This window comes from Danio rerio, chromosome 7 (assembly GCF_052040795.2).
Source record: "Danio rerio strain M-AB ecotype USA chromosome 7, GRCz13ab, whole genome shotgun sequence".
NCBI classification, from domain to species: Eukaryota; Metazoa; Chordata; class Actinopteri; order Cypriniformes; family Danionidae; genus Danio; species Danio rerio.
In genome coordinates, this window is record NC_141027.1 from 73,255,001 (window position 1) to 73,267,031 (window position 12,031).

Sequence of the window (12,031 nt, forward strand, 5' to 3'; positions counted from 1 at the left end):
TTATGGTCACAAACTATGTCCCTGTGTTTTTTATTGTGACTATTTATAAACAAATGTCATTAATGTTTGCTGAAGAAAGCTTTAATACTACTTGAGGTTAGGGATTTGAATCATTTGTGCTACAATATGTGATGATAGACTATATACACAGCTAACTTTTTCAGCCAGCAATGAATGAATAAGCGTAATCTAGAGGCCTTTGCCTTTCATATTAGCCACTTCTAATACCAAATCATCAACTAAATTAGTATTTGTTGTTCCTAAAACTTGGATAGGCGACAATAGGTATAGGTCAGGTAGAGTATGTTGATAAATGCTTTTTTAGCTCAATTTCATTCATTTACATTTACATTTAGTCATTTAGCAGACGCTTTTATCTAAAGCGACTTACAAATGAGGACAAGGAAGCAATTTACACAACTATAAGAGCAACAATGAATAAGTGCTGTAGGCAAGTTTCAGATGTGTAAAGTGTAACAAGCAAAACATTAGTAATTTCTTCTTTTTTTTTCTTTTTTTTGTAGTACAGTTAGGGGTGGAGCCAGAGAGGCAATTGCAGATTACGTTGGAAAGTGGAGACTAAATAGTTGAGTTTTTAGTCGTTTCTTGAAGATAGCGAGTGACTCTGCCGTTCTGATGCAGTTAGGGAGTTCATTGCACCATTTGGGCAGATTGAATGCGAGACTTCGGGAAAGTGATTTCTTCCCTCTTTGGGATGGAACCACGAGGCGACGTTCATTCACACAACGCAAGTTTCTGGAGGGCAAATAAATCAGCAGAAGTGAGAGCAGATAAGAAGGAGCAAAGCCAGAAGTCGCTTTGTAAGCAAACATCAGAGCTTTGAATTTGATGCGAGCAGCAACTGGCAGCCAGTGCAAACGGATGAGTAGCGGAGTGACATGTGCTCTTTTAGGTTCATTAAAGACCACTCGTGCTGCTGCGTTCCAGTTTTCCATCCAGTTTTATGACCCAATCTAAAGTGAGGACCATTTATGTATGCTATTTATGTATATTTATGTTATTCTTCTTGTTTTCTCCTAGGGCTGTTTGGGGTTGATCTACACTGTGTACATCGACAGCCTGAACTTCCCTCTGGAAGGGCTGGTGGCAAACCTCTTCACGTGCTTTGTCCCATTGGCTGGAGGTTCCCAGGTCAGACTTTACTTAAGCAGAGAATTCCTCACGTGACCCCTGTAGGCGCTGAGGGTTAGCCCTGGTTCATTCGTGCATCTGTGCACCCAGAGGATGGCATCTTAGCCAGTGCAGGGTTTCTCAGATTGCGTATTGTTTTCACTGACGACTCCAGAGAGTTGGAAAGGGCTTTAGGGTTCAACAAGAGAGGGTTTAGGGATACAATATTACTAAATGAAGCTCTCATGGTCAGATTTTAGCATCCTATACTTCACACTTTTTCTTAAAGAAATAGTTCACCCTAAAATGAAAGTTTACTTCACCATCAAGTGGTTACAAACCTTCAGGAGTTTCTTTTTTCTGTTTTATATTTTGATATTTTGAAGAATGTTGAAAACCAGTAACCATTGACTTTCATAGTTAGAAAAACAGAAATACTATGGAAGTCATTAATTGCGGGTTTTCAGCTTAGTTTTCAGCTTAGCTTTCTTCAAAATATCTTCAATAGAAAAGGATCAATGAAATAAAGTGTGCTTAAAAATGTTTTCTTCAAAGTTATTTTTATATTTTTTTAATTTTTATTGGTGTTTAACAAGACAATACATCATAGTATACAATACAACATAGAAAAAAAAATACAGACTGTTTTATTTTTCTTATTTTCTCACTATCCCCTCAAAATAAAATAAATTAAATGTATAAATTATAAGTTAACATATCCTCTGAAATAAAAAATAATAATAATAAATTAAAAATAAAAATAAAATTCTTTAAAAAAAAATAATAATTGAGCAAGTTTACGATTAAGGAGTCAATATTTCCGCTTTCCAATTAATTACTGTGTATTAGATCTGAAATCAACTGAACAGGGTAAGCCTTTGATATAGTCTAACACAGGGTTCCAGCTCTTGTAAAAAGATTTGAGAGATCCTGAGAGTAAACATCTTAATTTTTCAAGTTTTATGTAACTATAGATTTCTCGGATTCACATGTCATGTGATGGAGGAATCACTTGTTTCCATTTGATAAGGATGGCTCGTCTAGCTAGAAGAGCAGAAAAAGCAATAACCTGGCGAGGTGCAACATTCAAGTTAACTCTTTCTGAAATGCCAAAATGGGCTCTCAAGGGGTTAGGGTTTAGATTTAAGTTAATAGATTTTTGAAATGTGTCAAAAACACTGAAAAAGAAAATTTTAAATTGGGGGCAATTCCCATCACTTCTATCAGAGAGAAATTTGGCTAATTTGGCATTGGTCAAATGAGCTTTATGGAGCACCTCATTAGGCCATGTCTGGCGCATATAGAAGAAGAGTGGGCCGTCTTTAAAATATCCTCCCATTGTTCTTCCGTAATATCATCGTTTTCTTCAAAGTTTAAAGTAAATAAAAAAACTAAAACAGGTTTGGAACAAGTCAAGGGTGAGTAACTGATAACAGAATTGTAATTTTTGGGTGAACTGTCCCTTTAGATGCAACACAATATTAAGAGTTCAGATGCAAAAACCTCTAAATGCCATCTGAAATTTTCTTTTAAAATGAGCATTATTTGCAAGCTCCTGTGTGTATGTTCAGTTAATCCACTTTTATGGCAAAATTGGCCATTTGCATTGCCTTTAAAGGGAAATAACTACATAAAAATATTGGAGGCTGAGAAAAATGCTCATTTTGGAAGAACATTTCAGATGTCACTTAGAGGTTTTAGCATCTGAACTCTTCATGTCTCATTCTGTGTTTTCTCTTCACACAAAGTTTCTATATCTATACTTTATTGTACATTTTGCTCCTATAAATCAAGCTAAATGAATACATCTCCATATATATATATATATATTTTAACATGCAGATATTGGTTTCAAGGGAAATATATGTATGCAGACCGCAGGCTTTTGTAGGCTTTAGTGTTGAAATCCTCAGTGTACCGTGTTGTTTTTCATACAGTTCACCAATAAAATGTAAAATTCTTCCAGAAAGCATTATTTTCCCCAGCTGGATAGTGGCATTATTGTGATCAAACAGGGTGTAAGTTATAAACAGACCTCAGGAGAGGTATATATTCATCTTTCAGTGCAAGTCTAACTCTATCCACTTGGAATGTGTCATGAGACTCCAGCGCATCTGTTCATGAAACAGACCATGTGCATCCCATTGGCTCTGTTCAATGCACGTCCACTGCTTTTTTCAATGCAAGAGCCAAGATACAAGAAAAAAACACACACACACACATACTTCATTCATTCATTTTTCTTTGGCTAAGTAGTATGTAGATGCTTTTTTGTATTTTTTTCTTTTTCTTTCTTTATTTTTCTTAAATCTACTAATTTCATTCTGTTTTACAATAAATGTTTGTTCGTTTTCTTTCTTTCTTTCTTTCTTTCTTTCTTTTTTTCTTTCGTCTTTCTTTTGTCTTTCTTAAATCCATTTCATTCTACTACACAAAAAAATGCTTGTTCATTTATTCATTTTTTGTTGTTTATTTGTTCGTTCACTTGGTCATATGGTCGTTCATTCATTCGTTCGTTCAGTCATTCAGTCATTTGTTTGTTTGTTTGTTTGATCGGTCAGTCGGTTGTTTGTTCTTTTGTTCGTTCTTCAATCTTTTTATTTTGTCATTTTAAAAAAATAACTTAATTGCTCTTTCTTTCTTTCTTTCTTTCTTTCTTTCTTTCTTTCTTTCTTTCTTTCTCTCTTAAATCTATTTATTTCATTCTACTTTACAAAAAAAATGCCTGTTCATTCGCTCGTTCACTTGGTTATATGTTCGTTCGTTCATTTGGTCATTTGTTCGTACGATCTTCAATCTTTTTATTTTATTCTGTTTTTTGTTTTATTCAATTGCTCTTTCTTTCTTAAATCCATTAATTTCGTTCTGTTTCACAGCAAAAGTTCATTTGTTCTGTCTTTCTCTCTTCCTTTTACTTTCTTTTCTTTTTTCTTTTCTTTCAAATTTTGTAATCTAAGCTGTAAAAAGGGGTCATTTAACATTTTGTCACTCTTACCAGCACATTAAAATAAGATTCCAACATTTATTTCCAAAATTAAACTTTCTACAGTTGTCAGAAACATGCAGTTTGTGATTAAAAAAAGCGTATTATGATGCAGTTTTATTATTTGAAAAGGTCAAGTTTTTTTCTTTTATTAAAGTATGTTTTCAAATATTTCCCAAGTGATGTTTAGCAAGGGGGTTTTCACAGTATTTTCTATAGTTTTGCTGGAAAGAAAATTAATATAATTATTTATTTGTAAAATTTTTAAGGTCAATATGATTAGCCCCCTTTACTTTTTCAATTAGCTACAGAACAAACCACTGTTATCCAATAACTTGCCTAATTAACCTAGTTAAGCCTTTAAATTGCACTTTAAGCTGAAGACTATTACCTTGAAAATTAACTATGCTGTAGTAAAATTTTATGTTGCCATCATGGCAAAAACAAAGAAATCAGTTATTAGAAATGTTGTTTTTTTATTAATAAATAAATCTATTATGTTTAAAAATATGTTGAAAAAATGTCTCTTTAAACAGCACTAACAATTTTGACTATAGCGGAATATTATTTTTTTTAAATATTTTGCTCTTTTCAGAAACTCTTTTCATTGGGAGCGGGGGACCGTCAGCTCATCCAGACCCCACTGAATGATAGCTTGCCGGTCAGCAGTAAAAGCATAGCACTTCTCTTCCAGCAGTTAGGTAAGTACCTTTTTACTTCTGTAAAAAGGCTAGAAGTATTCTCCACCTCTTAACTGTTCTCTGATGCACTTTTTTTTATCTTTCCCATATTTATGCAGACATCTCCTGTCCTTTATAGTTCCACGTTATCTCCCTTCCTGTAAACATGTTGTTGTCGAGAGGAGTCATATGAGCATAATAGAGAACAATTGACACTTTTTTTTTTTGCACATTTCACCTGAATACATTTACAAAAGTTACTTGACCACTGCTCTTGGCCATGTTCACACACTTGCCTATTTACAGATACAACATGTAGTTGTGGCCTTTAGGCTGGAAAAGAGAGAGAGGGGGGCAAACAGTTTGCATGTTTGGGCTTGGAAGCAGGGCCAGACAGAATTGGCAGATTTTTTTTTTTTTTTCTGAGGGACGCTACAGCAACACTTGTTATGCTATTGTATAGTTGTCTATAGAGAAACCGTTGCCCTTTGGAAACAAGCAGCCAAGACCCAGAAGTGTGAAAAAGGCTAATTGCTTTAATGCAGAAGCTTCATTAACTCCTTTGAAAGTGCTATCTGCATTCATAGCCAATCATCATCAGTTATGTCATTGTCTCACTCAGTGTTGAATATAATTTGTTACAAAGTAGTTACTAAAATTAGATCACTTTTCTTCAAAAATAAAAAAAGAAGGGATTACTCTTCCCTTTTCCCACTATTTAACTACAGTTGCTTACAGTATAGTCGCCTTAAATATTGTACTTAAATATAATTGTATTATATTCTATATAAATAAATTTAGAGAAGCAGAGTAATATAAATTTTGCAGAATAATTTTATTGTTCAACTAAAGAGCACCATTTATCAAGACAATTGCATATGCTTAATAAAAGAAATGGGAGAACTTAGTTCATCACAATTTGAGGTATAAATTGTGTATATAATTGTCTATATATATATATATATATATATATATATATATATATATATATATATATATATATATATATATATATTTATTGTTATTCAGATTTTTTTAATATTAATTCAATTAAGTACAGTCAAGTAAAGTTTTATCTTTTCCGACAACTGAACATGCTCAATAAACAATGAAATTTATGCCAGTATTCATGTATAAAATATAGTGTCATTAGTTTTAAACGTCTCGTTTTGATTCATTTATTGTTCAAATCTGAAGTGCAAATTTATTTAAAACAAAACTAAAAAATCCTGTTTACTCAAATTTAAAGAATTCTATTTCTATTGTCTATGCTATGAGATTTATGTGGATTAGAATTTATTCAAGTAATTAAATGACTTATTGAATAAGTTTTCAGGCAAAGTAATTAGAAAAGTAATTTAAATACAAATAATAATAATAATTCCTTACGTTTGTATAGCGCTTTTCTGGACACTCTAAACACTTTACACATTTTTGGGGGGAATATCCTCATCCACCTCCGCTGTGCAACATCCACCTAGAAGATGTGATGGCAGCAGGGCTGGCGTGTTCATAGAGTAGGGAGGGCGGCGTCCGCAACCTCTCTTCCCGTCCTCACTTTTATTCACATTAAACTCATCAGCTGATTAGTGGAGGGGAGACAGAGTGATGAAGCCAGTTATGATATGGGGATTGTTGGGAGGCCATGATGGACAGAGGGCAAATGTGGCCAAGATACCGGAGTTAAACCCTTAATCTTTTTAGACCTCGGTTTAACGTCTCATCGGCTCACTGAGCAGTATAGAGTCCCTATCAATAAACTGGGGCATTAGGACACACACAGACCGCAGGTTCAGCACCCCCTGTTGGTCTCACTAACACCACTTCCGACAGCAAACTAGCTTTCCCATGTGGTCTCCCATCCAGGTACTGACCAGACTCAACCCTGCTTAGCTTCAGTGGGCGACAATATGGGAGTTGCAGAGAGCTAGCTGCCGGCTAATTGTAATAATGTAATAAGTAATTATTAAAAAATTACTTTTTTAGGGTAACTTACCAAACGCTGGTCTCACCCCTACACACAAACACACATGCCAATCATCATTAGTTATGTCATTGTCTTACCCCTACACACATACACATGCCAATCATCATCAGATATGTCCCCCACTCCCTCAGGCTGACAGAGACTAACGTATACAGAGCCTATTCAGATGAAAACTTCAGTAAGCTCAGTTATCAAATCATATGTCAGTAATTGTCAGTAACAGACATTGTAATGGGGGAAGCAATCATTTATTTGATTAGTCATTTCTGAATTTTTTTTTTATAATGCCATTTGTTTATAGTCATTCCCATCACTGGTACTAAATAAAGTGTCGTTTGAGTATAATTATTAATGTAAGCATTTGTATTCAATTTGAAGGATGCAGTATGGGGCAAACCAATGATAGATTTGTTTTCTGTTCCTGTCATAAAATAGTCAATTCCCTCATGTGTATACTAGTTCCATAGTGATTAAGTCACATTGGCTGCACCTTTCGTTCTGTATGCAGAAGTACACACAAAAAACCAACTCATTCCACTCAGTCTTTCACAACTTACGAATGCACTCATGGTTTTAAAGAGTACAGTGATCAGTCAAAAGTGTCAGATCTTGTTAAACGAAGACAGAAAATTCAAGAAATACACGTCATTCATTCAGCGAGATGAAAATAAGTGCTTATTATGGATGAATGGTGAGGAATGTATGCTGTTCGACGTTCAGCTGAATTGATTTGGACATACACGCACGCACAACTTTATTATGTTGAACTACCATCCAGCTGCAAATCAGTCTTGTACCAATTAGCACCACGTTAACATCCTTAAGGCTTTTAGTGAGCTTGCAAGATTAGATTTTTCAGATTGTGCAAACAAAACACATGTTGTACATCTGTCAATTAAAATGAAAGGTTTGGATTTGGCGCTATTATTGTCTTGTGCAACTTGAGAAATTACTTTTTCTCATTTTCTGTCATTTAATATCACAATTTGTGCTGTTTTTAGGATTGGTCATGACTTATTTTGGCCAGAATTTGACTTGAACTATTCAACTTGTACATGGGCTAATGTGGATTTTTTTCATTGCAGTTTGCTGAGGTTTCTCGTCTTTTATAAAGGATTTATGTTGATCTCTGATTAATGACACTCAATCTAAACAATCTTGGTAATTCCGATGACCCCTTAATCTTTTTATTTATGTTGATGTCTGTCTAAACACTCTAATATATGAATCAGTTGCCTTGTCGTCTTAAAGGGTTAATCTTACAAAGCTTGTTAAGATCTGGATTGTGTTTAACCCCTAAAATGATATCCTCCAAAACAGGAAAAAGGAATTATGTCAAGAAAATGAAGCTCATTTTTGAGATATTTTTGGATTATAAAATTGATCCCTGTATTATTGCCTTTATATAATTTAAATATGTACTAAAAATGCTGTTTTTGTAACCCAACGTTGGGTCAAATGTGGTCAAGCCAAACATTGAGTTATTTTTTTCTTTTACAATTAAATTTAAATGACACTTTTTTGAGCCAACACTAAAAAATCTATCTGCTTTACATTTTTTTAGTTGAACCAAATACATTTTATAGTCATCTAAACTTACATCAGTCAAACTGACTCAAAATATTAAGATAACTTTGCATAAGTAAAAAACAGTTTGTCCATATGTTTGGCTCAACATTTGGTTACAACAACCCAGTGTACTATTTTTCTCTTTTAGTTTAATTAAAAATCTTTTCCATTATCCATTCCATTCAAAATATTTTTAAAATCTTTTGCTCGAATAAACCTAATATCTTTTTAAAACAAATAATTTTTTTTTTAATTATGTCAAAAAGATATGACAACAAATATTTTTATGTTGCTTTAACTTATTTTAATAAGTTCAGGACACCAACTAGTTCGGATTTTTTTTAACTTGATCGATTTGTGCGATTTGCCAAAGTTCTGATTTTTCAACTTGATCGATTCGTGCAATTTGCCAAAGTTCTGATTTTTCAACTTGATCGATTTGTGCGATTTGCCAAAGTTCTGATTTTTTTACTTGATCGATTCGTGCTATTTGCCAAAGTTCTGATTTTTTAAAGTGAGCGATTCGTGCGATTTGCCAAAGTTCTGATTTTTCAACTTGAGTAATTCGTGCGATTTGCCAAAGTTATGGTTTTTCAACTTGATCGGTTCATGCGATTTGCCAAAGTTCAGATTTTTCAATTTGATCGATTTGTGCGATTTGCCAAAGTTCAGATTTTTTAACTTAAGCGATTTGACAAAGTTAAGTTTTTTCAACTTGATCGATTCGTGTGAATTGCGAAAATTTCAGATTTTTCAACTTGTGCGATTTGCCAAAGTTCTGATTTTTTTAACCCGAACGATTTGTGCAATTTGCCAAAGTTCTGATTTTTCAACTAGAGTGAATTATGCGAATTGCCAAAGTTCTGATTTTTTTTTAACTTGAGCGAATTGTGCAAATTGCCAAAGTTACGATTTTTCAACCTGATCGATTTTCTTGAATCACGCGTTAAACACGTCAAACGGCCTAAACGCTCAATTAGCACAGAGTCATTCACATAATTCGAGTCATTTGCACGACCTCATTCACGCAAATAGTGCTGCATGAAATCTTATTGCATCTTTACATTGACTTAACATGTAAATCACTTGCGCTTGACTTCATCCGCATTTGGTGTAAACGTACCACAAGATCTGAGCAGTAAAGTGGATGCTTAAGGTAATCCCATCTGTTCATCTCAGAATAAAGTTGTTTGATGCCTAAAAGGATAGAAATATAACGCTGAAGGACTACCTAAAGGGGTCAATAATTATGCAAAAGGGGTCTTGATCGTGCTTCAATATGTGACAAGTTGTAGGTGAGAATTTGTTGAATTATTAATTTTTTAAAGGGATCATTCAGCCAGTTATAAATGATGACAGAATTTTCATTTTTGGGTGAACTATCCTAAACATTACCACATGTTTGATGTTGATATTATCAGTCAGCAATTTTCCTGAAATAAATGCTCAGACTACATTCAAACAGCAAGTAAAAACAATCTCTTGCGCTCCAAGATGTTTTAAGATGTTCTGGAAATAAGAAACCATCCTGGATGTGTGTCAAGATCATTAATACCTTCTCTTTGTCCGCCAATAGAAAGTTCAGATGTGGGCTTGTAAGACAGTCTTTGACCTAACAGAGGAAGAAACCCCATAACAAATACCATTCTCTTTGCCTGCTCCACGATAAGAGCATCATGTCAATGTCTCATCCTCCCAGATCCCTGGTACTTCTGGGACTGATCTAAAAGTTACTTAAGCCTGTAATATCCCAGCAACATGCCGACCCACATGAGCTAATAAAAATGTCATGTTGATCTCCTTTGTCTAATTTATGCTCCACCTCGTGTCCTCTGTTCTCCTGTGTGAATCAACAACAGATTTATCAACGAAACAGGCCTTCTTGACTCCCCTGGATCGAGACTTGTCCTTGGCTAGACCGCATATTTTTAGACTGGTTACGTCAACGTTTGTAACCCATATATTAAAAAAAGCTGTTCGCAAATGCTAACCATAATAGTTTATGTCCAATTTACCATAGATTCATGCACTAGTGTCCTTCTTTTGCATGGAGATGATCTCTTGAACATCTCGCTTAAACATTCAGGACTTAAAAGTGTTAAATAAGGGCCTACTCACACTATGCTATCCGAACCTTGCCCAGGCCCGTTTCATGGAAGTGCGAGTGCTCTGAATCAGGCTCAGGCATGGTTCAGTTGGCTGGCCCTGGCCCGGTTGGAAGAGGTGTGCCAGAGCGCGGTTGACTTGGGCTTTGGCGCGGTACACTTGGGGCTCTATTCTGACGGTCCATGCGCAGAGCGCAAAACGCAGGGCGCAAACGCTTTCAGGGCGCAAACGCTTTTGCTAATTTAAGGACGTGAAATCTGCCTTGCGCCGCGGCGCATGTTCTAAAAGGGTTGAGTTTATTTTCTTAATGAGTTATAGGTGTGTTTTGAGAATAAACCAATTAGAATCTCATCACCCATTCCCTTTAAGAGCCAGCTGCGTTGCGCCAAGAGCGCATTAGCTATTTACAGGACGTAAAGTAAGTCTAAGTGGAAAAAATGAGCATTTCACTAGCAAACAGTTAACAGTTTTTTAAACAGAAAACTGTTAAACAGAGCATCTACTGCGTGAGAATGAGAGATAATGGATCACTTTCACTTTTGCTCTTGGATAGGGAAACCTTTACGCACAGACATCAATTAGTCTATAAATAAATACTTTTGTTTGTTAAGCGCAAATATTCATTTTAAAACTATTTCTAAATTCAGTTCTAATTTCCAGCAAATGAATAAATGAACAATAATAACAAAATGTGCTCAAAAACCTGAGTTATATCCTAAAACACATGCTGTGCCCCATATGGTCTAAAACCTGACAGGTGGGCAAATCTAAGCTTGTTTTTAATAAAACAAATATAAATATGGATATAATAAATAAAACTGCTAATAATAATAACATTATACAAAAGCAAATTGTTATGAATGAACTGAAAAAGCCTCCCTAGATGAAGAAGACATAAAAGCAGTGATTTTTCATATTTATGTAGGCTAGAAAATAATATGTTTTGTAATATTTTAATCCTTTATATTTATATTCTATATCTAGTCTTATTATATCCTATATATATCCTTAATATTTACATTTTTCATATGTAAAGATATTTGCCTATTGCTCTCTTGTGCGTATTAAGCAGTGCGTAAGCGAGGCGCAACTCTGGGTTAGTTTTGGTCTAATGAAAAATCTATTATAGTTTCTCAAAATAGCAACGCGCCAGCGGTCCGCCTCAGAACGCCTTCCTTTTTAGACCAGAACGCCTATGGGCGCACAAATGAGCGCTAATGCATTTGCTATTTAAACAGCGTATCACAACGCCTCAAAACGACTCTTGCGCCAAGCTGAAACTACCAAAAGACTACTGCGCCGTGCCTTGCGCCACACTGCGCCGGGTGTATGATAGGGCCCTTGTAGTGTGAGTGTAAAGTGTGCCAGAGCCCAAAACTAAAGACAAGATGTGACTTTTAAAGGACAGTTTCATATGGATTTATTAATCATTCTTACTGTTTAATGAATGCAAACTGTCGTAGATTATTAAAGACGCAAACCCCTCACTGCACGGCTGCTGCACCTTTAGCAAACCTCATAATACCTGCAGCACGAGGACTTTACAATTGTTTATGAGTGTCAAAAGTGGCTGAT

The 12,031-nt window shown here is 34.9% G+C and overlaps 1 protein-coding gene across 3 annotated transcripts in view; it reads left to right on the forward strand.

Moving 5' to 3' along the window:
• The window catches only part of sbf2 (SET binding factor 2), a 288,968-nt gene that overhangs the window by 99,972 nt on the left and 176,965 nt on the right, over positions 1-12,031 (forward strand). For all 3 annotated transcript variants that reach the window (XM_087262128.1, XM_087262129.1, XM_087262130.1), the window contains exons 5-6: positions 1,042-1,152; positions 4,710-4,815. In XM_087262128.1, the coding sequence (XP_087118254.1) occupies positions 1,042-1,152; positions 4,710-4,815 (217 nt within the window). The remainder of the gene's footprint in view (positions 1-1,041; positions 1,153-4,709; positions 4,816-12,031) is intronic.